The sequence below is a fragment of the Stomoxys calcitrans genome, chromosome 4, assembly GCF_963082655.1.
Source record: "Stomoxys calcitrans chromosome 4, idStoCalc2.1, whole genome shotgun sequence".
NCBI lineage: Eukaryota > Metazoa > Arthropoda > Insecta > Diptera > Muscidae > Stomoxys > Stomoxys calcitrans.
This window is the reverse complement of record NC_081555.1, coordinates 121,351,611-121,373,148: the sequence shown is the minus strand read 5'-3', so window position 1 is coordinate 121,373,148 and position 21,538 is coordinate 121,351,611. Positions and strand designations below refer to the sequence as shown.

Genomic DNA, 21,538 nt, shown 5'->3' with positions numbered 1-21,538 from the left:
CAGTAGAAGAAACTTTCTGTAATGACTTCAACGAATACTTACTTACATATGCCCTCTTTAACTACGAATATTTAAGAAATCTGTGTTCAGATCGAATGATTTTTGGCTATAGATATTGTACGTCTTCAGTAGAAGAAACTTTCTGTAATGACTTCAACGAAAACTTAACATATGCCCTCTTTAGGTACGAATATTTAAAAAAATCTGTGTTCGGATCGAATGAAGATATTATACGTCATTGTATAATGGTATTTAATTATGCAGCAAATGCCATGTTGAAATTTTATTTTCGACTTTGGGGACACTTGCAGAGAATATCATGAAAATGTGTTCAAGACCGAAGCAAAAGAATCTAGTGTTTATAATAACTTTCTTTTTGTGTACCTGTTTTGTTTCCAACTCTTTAGGAAAAAATTAAAACAAAAAATTTTTAAAAATTTCCTATATATTTGAAAATTCTTTGGAGCATAAAAATTTTAAGATATTAATAAAAGTGTTGTAAAGTTTAAGTTCTCCTAATGTCCTCAGAAATATATACAAAGTAATGTTCCCTATTTTTCGAGATAATTCCCATCTTAGTACAACTGATTTTCTTGGCATTCAATGGGTTTTTATCATTTATCATTTTCTATAAAAAAAGGAATTTCTTTATTTTTTTTTTGAAATTTTCTCTTTTTTTTTTCTTTTGATAACTTGCAATAATGAACACATATTGTTGTTGTTTGGATTTTGCCTCTCTTTTTGTCATCTGTTTTTCCTTCGTGGTCTTTGTCAAAGTCAATGCGGCCAATACAAAAATGCAATTATACACCTGGTGTTGTCTCCAATTTTCATCATTTTCTTCCATTCCATTTTTCAGTGTGGTAAATTTATTGTTTTCGTTTTAAGCTTAAGGTTCTATCATGATTATAAAGTGTTAAACTACACAAAAGCAGCGGAGCCAGTGTGGTAAAAAAATGTCCTCAATTTTATTATCGTGGTGAATGAATAATGATCGCTGATCGCTAATGCTTCGATGGATCTCAACTAAACCTCTCTGGGGTCTAAGGCGCTGATGATCATGCATGCAAGGTTTGCCTGATTTGTTCTGATCTGATTGGATCTGATCTGATCTCATGATGATTGATCGGTGATTGTGATGGTGTTATTGTTGATCTTAGTACTATAATTGTTATTTTATTTTACACATTGCCTTTGAAAAAATAAAAGACAATTGTATGGTATTATAGATATTTATATATCGATCCTTAGCTTAAAGTGTTGATGGCATTTTAAAAAAACAAAAAACTTCTTCTGATGTGAATTTTCCCGTCATTTTAGCTGGTGTAGGAGCCCTTTGATGTGATGTGACTGTCTGTACTATTTATATATGTATGTATGCTTCTCAAGGATGGCAGGTTTGACCGTTGAAGGACTGGAGCTTGATTGGAGAATTATCTGTGGTCTTGGGGTTTTTTTTGTGCGTTTCATCCGTACAATGATTCTTGTAAGCTCTTTGTTTTTCTGTCCTTAGCCATCCTTGCGGTTGCTGTTGTTGTTGATTACTTGGTTTCTATTGATGTTGTTGAAATTGATGAAGTTGTTAATGTGGCATTCGGTTTCCGTTTTGTAAATTTTGCTAATAAAAAAGCAAGTTGGCAGCATTGTTTCTTATACATATTGATTTATGTTTTCATTTGTGTTTCTGTTTTTTGTGTGTGTTTTTTGGTATTTTTCGTTTCATTGAAGTTTTACTGTTTTTTTAGATGGAGACAACAGTTTGCATTTTGTATGGTTTCTAATACTCCCAATATCATGCATCCTGAATTTCGCCCTTTAGTCCAGGCACCCTGTGGTGTTGGTTATGTCCTAAACGATTGGCTAAATCCTGTACAACATCTCGAAATATAACCGTATCTATGTTTTCACCTAATAAATACAATAAAAACCAATCGCCCATCTTTGAACGACGAACGATTATTTCTATAGCGTCTCGACGCACTAACCTGCAAATATAAAAAAAGTTGAAGAAAAAAAATTAATTTCATAGGCAAATTATTTGAAAAGAAAAACACAACAACTTACCTAAATCTCATACGAAATAAGTACACCCTCATACGTGGTGAAAATATAATAACCACCCTGTATATAATTGTTAATAATGTCAATAATGTTAATAATATAAACCAAAACCAAAGGAAAATATATATTTTTTCATTAACAACATTTAATGGCAATATGCATATAGCATCATGTTTCTCCACCTATTTTTGTGAAGAAAAAAAAAAAATAAAGAAAAAAATATGGGAATTAGATTACGTTTAACTCATGAGGTGTTTGTTAATCACTCACCTCCCCGCTCGAACCATATTTAAAAAATGTACATTTGGTCATTCTAGGGAATATGTATATCATGGGATCCATACGGTCTTCCTGATCGGCCTCCATATATTGTATCACATCTAAGCCAAATGTCATAAATTCGCCATCGAAAAATCGATTCATAAGAAACATTTGACCTGAAAATAAGAAAAAGAAATATTAGTTAAAAGAGTAAAAAATTATTAAAGAATATGAATATAAGAAGATGAAATAATAAGAAATGGTGAAATTCCTCTAACAAATATCACGAAATACACATATTTTACAATATTTTATAAAAATTTCATTAACATCTAGGACCAAATTCCTTTTATTTGAGACCCATATTGTCTCGATACACATGTCGACTAGAGGGTTTTTTCAGTGTCAGTCACAATCCAAATTGAAAAAGAAAATAGAAAATAGACTGCATATTTGGGTTCTTTCGTTACATACTTGGGGTAGTATTTTTATGCCCACCCCCAAACGATCGGTGTATATTCACTCACTTGTCATTCCATATGCAACACAACGAAATATCCATTTGCGACCCTATATATGCCCTTCATTTGCAATTGGAATATATTAAATATATTATTATATAGTAAACTAGCAGAACCGGGCCCGCTCCGCTGCGCCTTCTTTAACTTTCTAATATCTTTTTAGGGTGAGAACACTTCGCCCTAAATGCGGATATCGAATTCGTGCCATTGCCTATGACGTTGAACGCGTTCGAATCCTGGCGAGAACATCGGTGTTTATCCCCTCTTAATGTTGGCTACAGTTGAGAGGTACTATGCCATGCATCCTGGCGAGAACACCGGTGTTTATCCTCTCTTAATGTTGGCGACAGTTGAGAGGTACTATGCCATGCATGGTTATTTAAAAAATTTTCCCCAAAGAGGTGTATAAAAAAAGGTCCTTATCATTGATGTGTGAGAATTTGCCCCTTATCGGTGGTAATGTTCTCATTAGGGGAGGGATGGCACCTCAGACATTTCGACTCAAATATAAATGTCAAATTCGTGCTGCACTTCCAAATCCCTTTAATTTGAGCCCCGTATTGCCATGACCGGTAAATATGAACCGTTTGGAGGGTGTTTTGGGGCTGGGTCGGCCACCGGCACTTTGCACTGAAAATAGATATCAAATTCGTTCTTTATTCCCAACGGAAAAGAAGTTCAGTTTAGGGGGAACTTTAGGGCGTACCCCAAAACACTTGGCTCCATAATTGGATATAAAATTCGTTTTCTACTCTCAAATACCTTTCATTTGAGTCCCATATTGCCATAATGGGTCAAATAACCCATTTGACGTATCTTAAGGAGAAAAAGCTAGGTGGTGCTTTTCCTCCTAAAGATATGTCAAATGACATCTCTTGATCTTGAATGCTAATTTTAATGTCATACTCGTAATCTACTACCTAATACCTTTCATTTGAATCCCATATAGCAATGGTCGGCTAATATACCCATTTGGGGGTATTTGGGGGTGAAGGACGTCCCATTACTTGGACCTAATGTTTTATGCCATATTTGTAATCCACTGCTTTATACTTTTCAGTTGAGTCCCATATTAACATTAACTTCGAATATATCTGTTTAGAAAAGTTTTGGGGTTGGGGGGGCCCGCTGGGGCCTTGGACCCAAATTTTAATACCATATTCGTTTTCTGGTGTCCAAAACCTTTCATTTGATACCCTTATTGTGCCCATCGGACCACTTTCGGATATGGGTGGCGTTTTTGGAGTTAGTGGGAGGGTCCGCCTCCACCCGATGTCTAAAAATTATATAGCCTAAGTTTCCTTCCAGATAAACGTACACAATCTATGAACATTTTAAGAAAATCGGTTCAGCCAAGTATCATATAGTCATAATAGGTCTAAAGGCGTTTGTGAGGGGTGGCGTAACCCCCTATACTTCGATATAATTTTGTATGCCACATTCTAAATCTACTCCCGAATACTTTTCTTTTGAGCCCCATATAGAAATGAACATGCAGTATGTCTGTTTGGGGGAGTTTTGGGGTTGGGGCGGCCCGATGGGTACCTAGACTCAAATGTTAATACCATATTCGTATTCTACTCTCCAATACCTTTCATTTGATACCTATATTGTCCCGATCGGTCCACTTTTGATTTTTGGTTGTGTTTTTGGCGTAAGGGGGAGGGTCCGTCCCCCCTTCCGATACCGAAAAATTATATAGCCTATGTTTCCTTTCAGACCAATCTACACAATATGCGAAAATTTAGAGAAAATCGGTTCTGCCGTTTTTCAGTCTATACGGAACAAACAAACCGTGTCCTATATATCCGTGATTGGCTAATGTGCCCATTTTGGGCGTTTTTGTGGCGGTGGAGTGACTCCCTATACTTCCACATGAATTTGTATTCCAAATTCGTAATCTACTCCCGCATACTTTTCATTTGATAACCATATTGTCCTTATCGGTCCACTTTTGATTTTGGGTGGTGTTTTAGGGTAACGGTGGAGGGTCCGCCCCCTTCCGTTATCAATAAATCATAAAGCCTATTCCTACTTCCCGATTATATTCGAAAAGAAATGTGATGAAATGTGTATTCTTCTCTTGAATTCCTTTCATTTGAACCCCATATTGTACCAATCGGACCACTTTTATTTTTGGGTAGTACTTTTGGAGTAAGAGGGAGGGTCCGTCCCCTTCCCGATATCAAAAAATTACATAGCATATGTTTCCTTCCAGACCAACCTACACAATCTGTGAAAATTTCAAGGTAATCGGTTCAGCCGTTTTTGAGTCTATACGGAACAAACAAACAAAACGGCAAACAAACACAAATTGAATTTTATATACAAGATATATTTGCGACCACATTCCTGATGGTCGTAAAAATCTAAGACGATCTAGCCATATCCGCCCGTCTGTCTGTTGAAATCAAGCTGAAATCTGTTGAAATAATAATAGAAATATTGAACTGAAACTTTGCACAGATTTTTTTTTGTGCATAGGCAGGTTAAGTTCGACGATGGGCTATATCGGACTATATCCGTAGCGCTATGACGATGAATGCCTGGGTTCGAATCCTGGCGAGAGCATCAGAAAAAAAATTTCAGGTGTGGTTTTCCCCTCTTAATGCTGGCAACATTTGAGAGGTACTATGCCATGTAAAACTTCTCTCCAAAGAGGTGTCGCACTGTGGCACGCCGTTCGGACTCGGCTATAAAAAGGAGGCCCCTTATCATTGAGCTTCAACTTGAATCGGACTGCACTCATTGATTTGTGAGAAGTTTGCTCCTGTTTCTTAGTGGAATGTTCATGGGCAAAAAATTTGCAATTTGATGGCAATTTTGAATTTCGGTGTGCCTCGCGGGAAGATATTTTGGAATGTTTTATGCATTTATTATCGGATTTCGTTGAAATTTGAAACGGTGAATTGTTTTGAGCCTCCCGATATCCGAATCAAATATGACCTTTCGAACTTTATTCAGTTAATGCTGCCATATAGACCAACTCTGTCAATTTGGGGGGTCTTTATTACCCCATTTCGCATTTATTACCCGATTTCGATGAAATTAGAAACAGGGACTTTAAAAGGTTTCTCGGCATCTAAACCAAATGTAATCAAAATAGGCTCGAAACTATCGATACAACTATGATAGTGGAGTTATTATAAAACCAGTAGGGAAGGGCAAAAGTCGGGCGGTGCCGACTGTATAATACCCTACACCTACCCTATAAGTACAATGTGGGACCAATATCCAATTCTGAGCCAATTTTGGTGGACCTCGGCGAGCAAATATGTTCAAACTGTGAAAACTACGGTTGACAAATGACAACATTATGGCAAATTACCCAAAATCTGACGAACGTATATATTGGAGCTATATCTAATTCTGAACCGAATCCGAGCAAACTTCTCAGATAATGTGGTAGTCGTCGAGGAAAGCGTTGTGCAAAATTTTGGCAAGATTGGTGAAACAATGCGCTTGCAGTGGCTCTTGGGGTGAAAATCTGGTGATATACATTCACAATGATATTCACCAGTAATATTGAAAGTCATAAGAAAAGGATTCTGCAAAATTTCGACAGAATCGGATAACAAATAAAGACTTATTTGCAATATATCTCAAAATCGGACGAAAAGATTTGAACCGATTTTATCCAATTTCAATAGGCTTCGGTTTTACCTTTTGGTTTACCAAACTTCTTATTTTAAATTATTTTGTATCATTTATGAGCTGTATTACATATATGATTTTGTTTATTTTCGCCCCATTTGATGACTAAAGTTTTAACTCAAAAAAAAAAAAAAAAAAAAAAAATATTCCTCAAACATTGGAATATTTTTTTTTTTAAAATATTTATGAATTTGTTTGTTTGAATCAACGGCCACCCTTACCTACATATACAAACATCTGACGATATCACATTGTGTAATTTATGAAAAAATAACCAACTTGCGTTATTTCAAACGCTTCAAATATCTACCATTAATCATTTTAATTGTCTTGCAAATGGTTTTCACTAAATAAATTAGGAAAAATAGCAAAATATAACAAAAAATATTATCCCTGGAATGTTGTATGTGATTCCTATATTAAAAATATTAATTGCCTATAAAATACTTGATCAATGTTGAATGGATATATGGGAGTATACAAATCATTTTTTTTCAATTTCAATTTTCGTTAATGGCCTGAACATCATTAAAAATCCACAGATGCTGCCATAATTTACAATAATAAACAAATATTGACCGAAATGTTGTTTATTTGCTTATCATCTCATTTATTTTCGTATTTTCTCCAGAATTTTTAGATATATGCTTAGAATTTTCGCTTTTGGATTTTATTTTTCAATTATATGAAATATACTCAGCAGACAAATATTACGAAGATTAAATTCTAAAAGAGGTGAGGGGTGTTTGCAAAGTTTCCTATAAAATAACTACTTAATGAACCGTAAATTCCAAGTATTACCACCAAATAACTACTAAATTTCCCATGAACTTTCCACTAAGGAACAGAGGATACTTCTCTCATATCAATGAGTGCAGTTCAACAAATGCCTTTCAGCTGTAAGATATAATTTTAACTCTGCCGGTTTAAGATCGTATCTGATGCAAAACATACTAGCTGCTTTATAACTTAGGATTCTTTATCACTTCTCGTTTCAACAGTGTTATATGAAAAATCCTCGTCGGAAGTTCAACCCATATGTTATTTTGAAATAAAAGGTAAAGTGTAACTCTTCATTTTCTCAGCTAGGATTTAGTGCTAGTAATTTCTTTATGACTTAACGCTTTTAACGGCTATATGGCTCTTTTTTAATTCCCACCAGCGAAGTACGGGGGTATATTAATTTTGTTACTCCGTTTGAAATATCCATTTCCGACTCTTTAAAGTGTTGATATTTTTTTATTCTAAGACGATCTAGCCATGTCCGTCCGTCTGTTCGTCCATCTGTCTGAACTTATGCTACAGTCTTTAAAAATGAATGTATTTAAGATGGACAATATCTTGATATAGCTTTAGACCGATCTGCCGATTTAAGGTCTCGAGCTTATAAAAGACGCATTTGTTAACTGATTTCACTAAAATATAGCACAGTGAGTTGTATAAGCCACCCACAATATTCTTTCCGAATATGGCAGAGATCGCACTATATTTGGATATATAAACCGATTCCCTGATTTACGGCCTTTAACCCATATTAGGTTCTCTGATTCCCCGCTTTTGCTGAAATTTGGAACATTGGCATGTTTTAAACTCCTCGATGTCCTTCTCAATTTTGTTTCTGACGCAACGTATTTTGAAAGGTGTTTTGGTGTAGAATCGAAACAGATATAAAAATTTGGCCCTTCGAATGAATATGTAGGCCGATGTAGAAACCAAGTACGAGTATTTGAGCGGCAACCAACATTTAAACAAATTTTCCGAGGAACACTCCATTTAGGAAGAGGGGGCACTTAATAATAAGTGCTGTCCGATTCAAGGAGGAGCTTACCTTTTATGGAAAGGTTTTGACATGACTGCCAAACAATTTTTTTAAATGACACATGAACTTACAAATGTCACCAGCATTAGGAGGGAATATCCACAAACAATTTTTTTTTTTGTTTTGGCCGATTTCGAACCCACGCGTACGGTATCATAGCCAGACATATATAACCCTGCGCCACGGTGGCCAACACGACGGACCCCCACACCAAACAAACCTCCAAAGGAAGGGCTCCACTGAATGGTCTATGACAATAAAGTTCGGAGCTGATATTATTTAGGCCCCAGGCAAATTGAATAAATGAATGAATGAATGATCAGGTTATAAATATCAAAATATTTGGGGAGGTCGCCAAATCTATTAAAAAAACGTTTCTAAATGTAGCGCACTTGCCCAGCTTATTATAATGGATTGGTATCCATTGGTTGGACATCTGGGGCTCCATGATACCTCAACTTAAGACCCTCAATAAACCGTTTAAACTTTAGTCATGCACGTATAACTTTATATTGCAAATTTGTCCACGAATTTTCCACTAAGGAACAGCGGTAAGTTTTTCACATCCCTCAGTTGCTTAAGATCATTGATAAAGGTTTAAAAGTTTAAGTGCTGTATGAACAATTTACGGCTGGGCGGTCCCACTTTCTAGAGAGGTGTTATTATAAAATCCTTTGGTCCTCTATGGCATTCGAGGAATCCATTCGGTTCGGAAACCGAAACCAAACGATTTAATGATGTCCGTGTTTCTGTCCGTCTGCCCGTGTGTCCGTCTGTTCTAATCAGGCTACAGTCTTTAAGAATTGAGATATTGAGTTGAAATTTTGCACAGACATATATTTCTTCCATACGTAGGTTAGGTTCCTGAGTGGGAAAATCGGAAAATATTTGGATATAGCTCACATATAGAGCTATCTGGGTATTTAGGGTTTTAAGCCCGTAAAAGCCGCAGTTTATGCCCGATTGAGCTGAAATTTGAAACAGGAAGTTGATCTAGAGGGCCCGATATTCAAACCGACTATGGACCATATTTTCATGTAGCTGTCATGTAAACCGTAACAGGAGCATTTGTTATCTGATTTCGCTAAAATTGGAAAATTTTAAATTTTAGGTCTCCTGACAACCATTGAGCTTAAACTTGAATCGGACTGCACTCATTGATATGTGAGAAGTTTGCCCCTGTTCCTTAGTGGAATTTTCATGGGCAAAATTTGCAATTTTGACAACCAACACAAATATAGTTCAGAGCAGACTATATTTAGATATAGCCGCCATATAGACCGATTTTGTGTAGTGCTCATAAAAGCCGCTGTTACTCCCCATTTCGCTGAAATTTGAAACTTTGAGTTGTTTTACATGGAGTTGTCGGACTATATTTTGATATAGCTGTCATATAGACCGATCTGCCGATTAAGAGTCTTAAGCCCATGAAAGGTCAGTTGTTTTAAGCCTCCCAACATCCGCCTCAAATATGGTTCAGATCGGACTATATTTAGGTATAGCTGCCATATTGACCGATCTGCCGATTAGGGGTCTTGAGCTAATTAACAGCCGCATTTATTACCCGATTTCGCTGGAATTTGACACAGAGACTTGTATTAAGCCTCCCGTCATACGATCAGCACATGGTCCAGGTCAGACTAATTTAGATATAGCTGTCATATGGACCGATTTTCCAATTTAGGGTCTTAATCCCATAAAAAGCGGTTTTGTTGTCCGAATTCGCTGAAACTGTGACTTGTATTAGAATTCTCGGGAACTCAATTAAATACAGTCCAGACCAGCCCCGATTTTCATATCTCAATGGATATGGCAGTGGAGTTGTTATAAAAAAGGATGGTTAATTTTTCCATGATGGTGGGAATCCAAAGTTCGGCACGGCCGAACTTAACACATTTTTACTTGTTTTTATGTAATCCAGCTGAAATTTGGAACAATGAGTTGTGTAAGATCCGTACATATCCTTCCCCAATACGGTGGAAATCGGCCTAATATAATTATAGCCCCATATTGTATGGTGTAAATGGCACCATATTTCGATGTAGTTGGTATGGTTGGTTTTGCCTGATTGGGTTGAAATTTGGTTTGTGAAGTACATGCATGTACCCTTAACGCCCGCAACAAATACAGACACATAAATATATATAGCCCATACATAAACCTATCCTCGGAGCAAAATTCTTGAGCAGCTGTGTATCTTTTGGGATGAAATTTGGAATTTGAAGTACACTTCTGGCCTACAATTAATACACACTAGCGTCCAGTCACCAACCACCATAGGATGGGGAGGTATATTGATTTCATTATTCTTTTGCAACACTTCGAAATATAAATTTCCATGATATGTAGAATACTCTAAACTATACCAAATACGTCAATACCATACCATATTAAGACATAGCTGACATATAAACCACACTTCCGATTAAGGGTCTAAAGCCATAAAAAGCGTATTTTTCACCTGAATTCTCTGAAATATGGAACAGGGGATTGTTTTAGAACCCTTGACATCCGTGCTGAGTGTGATAGAGATCGGACTATATTTGGCGATAACTGCATATAGCATATAGGTCGATCTTCCAGTTTAAGGGTATTGGCTCATAAAAGCCTCTTTTATTTCCAATATTAAGCCTCGGCATTCTTACACGATATAGACCGATACTGCAGTAAAACTTCTTGGGTTCAAAAATCTTAATGAAATTTTCATGCCATATATGTATTACCAATGGTGGTGGATAACCAAAATTTTACACTTAATAAGTTTTTTCTTGCTTTTGCACCCACCATCATTGGATGGGGTATACTTATCTAGTCATTCCGTTTGCAACACATCGAAATACTGGACTGATTCGTCCTTTCGCTGGTCGAAATTACGATATTGTTCGAAGAAATGAAGATATTCACTTGCACCGATACTTCTTATTTATGTAAGTCGTTGAGGATTGCAAATGTCGTTGGGAATCCAAATGCAGAGTTGGATTTTGCTCCCATAAAAACCGATCCCCGGCTTGGATTTCTTGATCCCCTAGTGGCCTCAATTTTCAACCGCTTTGACTGAAATTTACACAATGACTTCCGTCATTACAACCAACGTCCTAGTCAAGAATGATACAAATCGGTATACAGACTCATTTAAAAATCATATAAACTGATCCCCGGATTTGAACTATTGAGCCCCTAGAAGCCTCAATTGTTATCCGATTTAGCTAAAATTTGGTACGTGAAGCACATTTACGCCCTCCAATATTTGCAGCAAATCCAACCCGAATATGTTGAAAAATTTTTATAGTCCCATATTAACCGACCCCCGGACTTGACTTCTTATGCTCGTAGAAGGCTTAGTTTTGCTCAATTTGGCTAAAACTTGGTACGTGAAGTACACTGGCGTTCTCCAACACTCACACCGAATCCTCATAGGTTCATTAATAGATAAAGGCATAAAAACCTTTAAAGACCGATATCCCAATATGTCTTCTTGAGAACATACACCTCAATCAATATCCGATTTGATTGTTACAAAATAATTAAAATACAAACCGAGATTATTTGTGTAAATTAATAGTCCATGGTGGTGGGTACCGGGCGAACATAGCACAGTTTTGATTGGTTTTGTTTTTTTTTTATAGTATCGGCTACTGTTTTATTTATTTTATCTACATCATCAGTATTCTCTCAGTCTTCTGTAAAACAACTGTATCTGCTTCTCTCGCCTTATCCTTCAGCCTATACTTAATAAATAATTTCTCTCATAAACTGTTTAACCTTCTCATTATGACTACTCAAAATATGAATTATGGTGGACACATGGTTATCAGCCAACCTATCTCTGTAATACATTAAAACACCAGGCGTGATGTATTTAAAATTGTACCAAAATTAAAACAAACACCAGCTACAATCGCCTTATGGTGCACAATGCACAAAACAAAAATCAAGAAGATCAATAAATGTTGTGCGGTTAATTATGTTTATTTACATATTGGCTTTTTCGCGTATACAACATTCAGTGGTCAGTTTATAAAACAACAAAAAATTAGCACTAAATTTGTGCGATTGAGATTTGTTTATTTTCGTTGACTTTCAGACAACAGGCGCTGCAACAAAATAAAAACAGAAAATATTTTATTTAATTTTACGGCAGCGCGGTTGGCCAAAGACATTATGGACAAAAGCGAATGGTACAGTGGCATTTTACGAAAACAAATGTGTGAGAGAGAAAAATGCCTCTTTGGATAAACAGCTCGTCAATCGGCGATGGAAAGCTTATAAATTAATTGCTTGATAATGTAAAGGGAAAGTGTTGCCATTTAAGACAAAAATTTAATTTAAAATAAAGCCTTTGAAATTCTACATTTTTATTAAACGAGCAATCAAAAGATTCGAGCTCTAAGAATAACAAGTTATAAGATCAAACAAGGGCTTCAGAAACAGGCTGAATGTAAGAAATTTCATCGAGAATCTATCACATGCAAATAAGATTGAATATTTCCCTTTATTTTTTGTATTAATTCAAATCTGGCTAAAAAACACTAAAATGGCAACACTGCTGAGTAAATAAACAAACTCAATGTTATATTTGTTTGAAAAGCGTTAGTCAATTCTTTAGCGATTTCAAATTGAACACTCTGAGATGTGGTCATTTCAAATGGCTGACACTCAGATTCTCGCGTGCGTTTTTTCTTGTTTGTTATGTTGTATTGTGTTTTGGTGCGTCTTTGTTTATTGTGTACGAGCGATCACGATGGCATGGCAATTAGAATCTATTTTGTGTCTTCTTCGAATGATGAATATTGGAATAATTGCTTTTTCGCCAAATTCTTAGGAAATATAGACGAAAACTCACAAATTAGTGGTAGAAATTATTACTCACCTATCACATTGATGAGTGCTAACAACTCGCAAACATAGTATCTGTACGCCCACCAGTTGTGATATCTGTAAAAATTGATAGGATGTGAGTCGTTTAATGTTTTTTCATTTCTTATGAATGTCTAAATAAAAGTAAAATTTATTGAAAACGGAAATGACATTTGTTTTGGGCCATTGGGTGAGCGTGTGTTTTGATTTTTAATATCTGTTTGTTTTTTTTATTTTAAATAAAATTTTATTTAATAAGATAGCATTTAGGAAAGTCAACGTACCTTAGATTTTCCCATAAATAATCTAAAAGTAATTTCTTTTTTTGTTTTTTCTCGGCTTCGGAACAGATTCCTATATCTAAGTCCATGATAAGTGCATGAATTTTGCCACCTTCCCAAGACTTCCACAGCCATCTTGGTGTATAAAATAATATTGCCTGCAATGAAAAGAAAAAAAGTTATAAGAGTTATTTCAGAACGATTTAAAAGTTTGAAAAGTTTCAAAAGTTCGTTACAAAATCTTGAATAACATATTAAGGTCAACGTTGCGTATACGTTTCAGTGACTGTGTTAGCACTCATACGCATAGGTGGTCCATTAACTTGCTATGAGTATATTAGAATATTATAAAATATTTTACAAATGGGTAAATTGCTGGTTTTATTATTTTTTACCCTTCACCACTATTTTGGTGCAGTGTACTACAACTTAGTGCATTTGTATTTGATACTCAGAAACATGGGAAATAGATCCATTAATAAGTATACGGATCGACTCAGTCCGTTTGTCTGCACAGGTGGCAATTTTCGTCCTATCGCTTTTAAAATTTGTGCAGGCATCTTTTTTGGCCTGGAGATAAAACCTACTATCCTAAACTTGAAAATTGGAAAAAATCGGTTCAGATTTGGATATAGCTCCCATATAAATGTTCGCCCGGTTTACTAATATACGAATAATGTCTGTGTGTAGATCTTATTGTCCATTTTTGGATATTCTTCGGTCATAACATTTCTCTTCTACCTCTGGTGCGAATTACCTCCATGTTTCCTTTAAGGATTTGCTGTAAAATGTTATCCTTAAGTAATCCTTGCTATAAATTTCTGGTTTGTTCTTTTCTGAAATATTTGCAGAAATGTTTTCAAGTATACGTGTTTAGCCCGACTTTTACTTCTATCTCAACCGATCTTTCCAAAATTCCCAGAACGTTTTCTGGGAAGACGATAGACGTTAATGTGAGTAAATCGAGAGTGAATAAGAAGTCTACATAAAGTTCCGAAATTATATCAAGGAATTACACACCGACAAATGATACTTTGTGATGCCAACTATAATTTCCTAAAGGAATACAGCATCGAGAATGGACACGTTGCGATGCCAGCCATAATTTCCCAAATTCTTTAGCGTCAGCGTAGACGATAGACGTAAATGTGAGTGAATAAGGAGTCAGCAAAAGTTTAGAAATTCTATCAAGGAATTAAACATGTGATTCGGATATGGAAAGGACATTTTTCTCAGCTGTAAGATCCAAAACCTGATGACGGTATAAAAAGTATACTGCCTAGAAGGAATGTGGCCTGTGTAACATTAACTGAAAAGGCGGTAGGAGCTGATTGTTTGTCATTTGAGCTATTTAAGGTAGACGTATGCATCAGGCAATACGGCTAAAAGAACCTCAAACTACTATGTTTCGTATACAAGAAAAGAGGCAAAAGACAGAACACAGAAGAATAGGGGTTCTTCCCTTCGCACTTTCGAGCCTATTGTGGGAGGGATTAAAATCTTAAGTCAGCGAAATAATTGGGTGAGGTATTATGCCATGAAAAAAATTCTCTCCAAGAGGTGTCGCACTGCCGCACGCCGTTCGGACTCGGTTATAAGTATGAGGTCTCTTGTCATTGCTTAAAAACCTGAATCGGACTGCTCTCATTGATATGTGCGAACTTTGCTCCTGATGCTTAGTGGAATGTTCATGGGCAAAATTTGCCTCAGTCCGACCTAGACCTGCTTAATTCACCAAAGACCTAGTTTTCAAACTACGCCAAACTCTGGAAAAGACCAAGAGGGGAATATCGGGGTGGCATCATGTGAAGCGAAAGCATAATAAAAAGACTGTTTGACAAAATAATATATAACATTGAGATTTTGAAAATTGAGAATGTGGTAAAACGGATGCTGTGGTAAAAGAAAACGAATCCACTTTTTTTAGTTAACATTTAAGGTACCTGATATTTGTATATATTTATATAAATGATTTATTTGGGATAAGTCATTGCTAAGGTTAAAACATATAACTTTGGACTCTTCAGCAAATTTAATATACCCTCGACCATAGTATGGGAGTATTTTAATTTCGTCATTAGTAACACCCCGAAACATTAGACTTTTACCCCTTAAAGTATATATATATATGAACTACGGAGGCCACCATAGCGCAGAGGTTAGCATGTCCGCCTATGACGCTGAACGTCTGGATTAGAATCCTGGCGTGAACATTATAAAAAAATTTTCATCGGTGGTTATCCCCTCCTGGCGACATTTGTGAGGTACTTTGCATGTAAAAACTTCTCCCCAAAGAGGTGTCGCACTGCGGCACGCCGTTCGGACTCAGGAAGCCCCTTATCATTGAGCTAGAATTAAACTAGAATCGGACAGCACTCATTGATCTGTGAGAATTTTGTCGCTGTTCCTTAATGGAATGTTCATTTGCAAATTTGCATTTGAATTATTGAACGTCGTGACATTTAATGTAAGTCGATATATCCATGTCTGTCCGTCTGTCGAAAGCAAGCTAACTTTCGAAATAGTGAAATTTTGCACCAATTGGGATTGTAAATAAGCCAATCAGTTCATGTTTAGATGTAGCTTCCTTATAAACCGAAATTACTTCTTGAGCCTCAAGAGGCTGAAATTTATCATAACGAATTCCATGACATACGTGCCAAGAATGATCCGAATCGGTCTACAAGCTGTTATAACTGCCATTTAAACCGATCTTAAGATGTTACCTCTTTAACCAATAGAGGGCGTAACTTTTATCTTGATTTGGCTTAATTTTTGCACAATGATTTCTGATATGACCTTCAATGTGCGTGCTAAGTATGGTCTGAATCGGTATAAAACCTGATATATGTGGCTCTAATATAAACCGATCTCAAGATAATACTTCTTGAGACTCTAGAGGGCGCAATACTAATCCAATTTAGTTGATATTTCGAACACTTCTCCTATGACCTCCAGCATACGTGCCAAGTATGGTTTTAAACGGTATAATACTTGTTATAGCTTCCATATAATCCAATGTCCCTATTTTGCTCCTTGAATAAGTGTGGGTCGAAGTTCTTATTTGATTTACATATGTGCGATGTTCTGAATCGGTCCATAACCTGATACAGCTTCCATATAAACCGATTCCTTTACAGGGTGCAATTCTCAACCGATTTGGCTGAAGTTTTGGACAATGACTTCCATAACGACCTCCCCTGTCAAAACCTAGTATGGCCATAATCGGTTCATAATCTGATATAGCTCCAACAGCATAGCAAATAAAGAGATACAAGGCAATGAACTTGATAAGTATACCGATAGGATTAGAATCACTTCCTGATTCGATTTAGCTATGTCCGTCTATCTGTGCATGTATTCTTGGGTTCAAGGTACAGGTCGCATTTTTTGTGCGATTGTCATACCATTGTACAGAAGTCAATTTTTGGTCCAAGGACGAACGCTATGATTTTGAAAAAAATAGGTTCAGTTGTAGATAAAGCTCCCACATTTATCTTTCATCAGATATGGCCTTATAAGTCTTAAGTATCAACACTTTATTTTATAAAAATTTTATAAAATTTTGCGTGAAGTGTTTTTTTTTTTGACGTTCAAGTGTGTGCAACATCGGTTTAGATTTAGATATTTTTCATCCGATATGGCTTTTTAAGGCCGTAGAAACCACAACTTGTGTCAGATCCTTAAAATTTTGCGTGAGGTGTCTTATTTGGCGTCCTAGTATGTGTGCAAAATTTCAATCAAATCGGCTGCAGTAGCCACAATTAAGATCCTATCTTACAGTTCAATTCGATATTTCAATAGGTATTCAAAATTAAAGTCTGACTATGTATTAAGCGTAGTGCTCACGAAATGGGCACCAATCAACTCAGTTACAATGATAGTGTCTTTTTTGTGTGTTGTTGTTTGACTTTTGTTTGTTTTCTGGCAAAGAATAGAGTCCGTCGGATTTCGCAATAATATTGTAGGCATTTTCGCTGCGAATAAAGTCGGTACTAGGCTTAAAAGAAGAAATTTTATTCTAATTTAATTTGAAGTGTCATTGTAAAAACTGTTTCTACGTATATATTTTAGACAAAAATATTGTTCTATAACTCAATAAATTATACAAATAAAATCACAATTTCCATCTATCGCCATAATTTTAGTTCAGCTATCATATAAATAACACATCAAAGGATACTATCGTGACTGTTCTAATGACTGTAGACAGAATGTCTGCTTACTCGCAAGAAAATGTGTTTCCGTCCAATCTCAAAACTGTGACTAAATGCATACCTTTCAATAAATTGTCTACTTTTGACAATTTTATGTGTTTTTACGAAATTTTTGACAATTGTTTGCAAAAGAACTAATTTACGCACAAATATGCTCACTTACTTTAGCTCGAAGAAAAATATAAATATTGCTTCATATATAACGTCTACTATATATGTTTATCTTCACTCTGATTATTCACTCGTCATTATATATAGAATTAAAAATTAATACCGCTACGGTTCATTAATATCTTTGTGCTGTTATTCCTTCGCAACACAATTAGCATCGAAATTAATCTGCATATAGCTTCGTTGTTCCCAAATGTTATAAAAACCCTGAAGAATATCCATGCTATTAAACTTTGATATTTTTTTGGGTGAGGCTAACAGATCAACAGTGATGGCATGTCATAAAAGAAAATCTCTTTCTCTTGGTCATTTAATTGCCGAATAATCTCTTCGGAGGCAAGATATCAACGAGCGTAAAATAAAATATCAGCTGTGACTGCCGAGAAAGACGAAAAAACGATTAACACATATCGCAAATAGGACGTGACAAGAAAATATGACTGTAGGTGATAAATATCGTTGATCCAGTCTCCCTAAAGTGACAAATTAATAATAACTTGTATCGTAAATTTCAAAAGTAGCCAACAGTGTCTTTGGGCAGATGTGTATATGGCCGAATGTGGCTTTCGATTTCGTGATAGCCATAACTTTGATGATTCGTATGATAGTTTGAAGCAGAAAATTGCTGGTTGTTGTGGTTGATAATGGCTCCGTTGACAATGTTGACATTGGTGCTACGTGCTTTTGTTTGTGAAAATTTAATCCTTATGTGTGGGACGTTTAGGTAGGATCAAGTATGTCAAAAGTTGGTGTCATACATCTTATATTTCCTTCTTGAATCACTTTTGAACATAAATAATAATGTGTCTTAGCCTCAATACACAATTATAAAGGGTGATTTTTTTGAGGTTAGGATTTTCATGCATTAGTATTTGACAGATCACGTGGGATTTCAGACATGGTGTCAAAGAGAAAGATGCTCAGTATGCTTTGACATTTCATCATGAATAGACTTACTAAGGAGCAACGCTTGCAAATCATTGAATTTTATTACCAAAATCAGTGTTCGGTTCGAAATGTGTTCATTCACCGTAACGTTGCGTCCAACAGCATCTTTGAAAAAATACGGTCCAATGATTCCACCAGCGTACAAACCACACCAAACAGTGCATTTTTCGGGATGCATGGGCAGTTCTTGAACGGCTTCTGGTTGCTCTTCACTCCAAATGCGGCAATTTTGCTTATTTACGTAGCCATTCAACCAGAAATGAGCCTCATCGCTGAACAAAATTTGTCAAAATTTGAACACATTTCGAACCGAACACTGTTTTGGTAATAAAATTCAATGATTTGCAAGCGTTGCTCGTTAGTAAGTCTATTCATGATGAAATGTCAAAGCATACTGAGCATCTTTCTCTTTGACACCATGTCTGAAATCCCACGTGATCTGTCAAATACTAATGCATGAAAATCCTAACCTCAAAAAAATCACCCTTTATAAAGAAAATTCTCAAGTTATGTCTCACTGTCTGGACTGGATCTTTTTGTTTGAGTCCTTAAGTCGCCCACCCAAATGATTTCTAGTGTACTATATTTAATTGCAGAAAAAAAACAAAAGTCATAAAGTTTTTAATTGCATTTACCCCTGATGGCAAAAGTTGATTTAAAGTCATGCCACTTATGTGATGGCTGTTCTGCTTTGCCCGTATATTTTTTATAAAAAAATACCACTAAAATATCTCTTAAGTTTTATTCCATCAAATGCGGTTAATACTTTTGGCATTGGCTACAAATTAAAAAAATTTTAAATACCCCATGTTTGCAAAAAACAAGCACAGCATATAAAGAAAAATATATTCGTCTGGGGGTTAAAAGTTCATCTGATTTATGCCAAGCAATATGTTTTCTTATTTTAGATACATATACTCTGGTATTGTAGAGATTTCGAATTCATTTTAAAGGATTTATTTTATTGCCCAACGTATGTGAATATTAAATAAACATTAAGAACAAGTGTTTGTTTTCGAAATATTTAAACCAATGTGTTTGTATATTTGTGGCGATTAAAGTAGCACAAATCTAACTTTCTTTCCGAATTATTCATAAGATTCTTTTTTGAAAAATTTGTCACTCGTTATAGTATAACTCGTAGTAAAGGGTGATTTTTTTGAGGTTAGGATTTTCATCCATTAGTATTTGACAGATCACGTGGGATTTCAGACATGGTGTGAAAGAGAAAGATGCTCAGTATGCTTTGACATTTCATCATGAATAGACTTACTAACGAGCAACGCTTGAAAATCATTGAATTTTATTACCAAAATCAGTGTTCGGTTCGAAATGTGTTCATTCACCGTAACGTTGCGTCCAACAGCATCTTTGAAAAAATACGGTCCAATGATTCCACCAGCGTACAAACCACACCAAACAGTGCATTTTTCGGGATGCATGGGCAGTTCTTGAACGGCTTCTGGTTGCTCTTCACTCCAAATGCGGCAATTTTGCTTATTTACGTAGCCATTCAACCAGAAATGAGCCTCATCGCTGAACAAAATTTGTCAAAATTTGAACACATTTCGAACCGAACACTGATTTTGGTAATAAAATTCAATGATTTGCAAGCGTTGCTCGTTAGTAAGTCTATTCATGATGAAATGTCAAAGCATACTGAGCATCTTTCTCTTTGACACCATGTCTGAAATCCCACGTGATCTGTCAAATACTAATGCATGAAAATCCTAACCTCAAAAAAATCACCTGCTAGTATGTAAAGTGTAATACCAATGAAAATTGCTAAAATTTTGTGTGTTGAACTTTTACTTGGCAAATATGTATTTGCCACATAAACCACCACGGTAAAAACTTATTAAGTCGATTTTCATGACTTTTGGAAGATTGATATAAATTTCATCTGCACACCTCGAATATTTTTTCAAATCGGTTCAGATTTTTTTAAAGTTGTAATATAGGCAGATTACTGAGCACTCATTGTACGTGCGGGACCTGGATAGAGTGAACAGGGTGGCATTGAGATATATAAGTGGAACTGTGAATAATACTCAGACCAGATCCTGAGAAGTGTTGCTAGGTAAACAGTCGATTTACATATACGTCAGAAAATCGGTGGAGGGGACGCTGTTAAGGCTGTCGATCAAATTCGGAGTTTTCCTGCCATAAACACGGGTATACACGACGGGGTTATTGCTGACCTGCAAACTGAGTATCTTCAAATGCAAATTTTGCCCATGAGCATTCCACTAAGGAACAGGGGCAAACTTCTCACATATCAATGAGTGCAGTCCGATTTAAGTTTTAAGCTTTTTATAGCCGAGTCCGAACGGCGTGCCGCAGTGCGACACCTCTTTGGACAGAAATTTTACATGGCACAGTACTTCATAAATGTTGCCGGCATTAGGAGGGGAAAACCACCGCTGAAAATTTTATCTGATGGTCTCGCCAGGATTCGACGCATTCAGCGTCATAGGCGGACATGCTAACCACTGCGCTACGGTGGCCTCCTCGACTTACTATCTGACAAGAGTGAATTTTGTGGACAGAGGGTTACATGTGTTGATACCTACTTTGGCGGAGTGGTAGAGAGGCGGGTTAGGACGGCTATTTCCTTATCTACAGATGGATACGATTAGGCTAATTTTTATACGATTAGGCTGCATTTTTGTACAAAGTGTTTTGTTATGACCTGTAACATACATGGGAAGTATAATCTTAAATGGACTATAAATTTATATAGCTCAT

General features: G+C 36.0%; 1 protein-coding gene across 4 annotated transcripts in view; it reads right to left on the bottom strand.

Moving 5' to 3' along the window:
* Nucleotides 1–1,213: 1,213 nt before the first annotated feature.
* LOC106081870 (innexin shaking-B) overlaps nt 1,214–21,538 on the bottom strand; it is a 126,539-nt gene continuing 106,214 nt past the window's right edge. For all 4 annotated transcript variants that reach the window (XM_013244124.2, XM_013244125.2, XM_013244126.2 and 1 more), the window contains exons 3-7: nt 13,458–13,612; nt 13,187–13,251; nt 2,332–2,498; nt 2,065–2,243; nt 1,214–1,985 (exon numbers count right to left, since the gene is read on the bottom strand). In XM_013244124.2, coding sequence (XP_013099578.1) covers nt 1,793–1,985; nt 2,065–2,243; nt 2,332–2,498; nt 13,187–13,251; nt 13,458–13,612 — 759 coding nt within the window. In that variant the 3' untranslated portion in view covers nt 1,214–1,792. The remainder of the gene's footprint in view (nt 1,986–2,064; nt 2,244–2,331; nt 2,499–13,186; nt 13,252–13,457; nt 13,613–21,538) is intronic.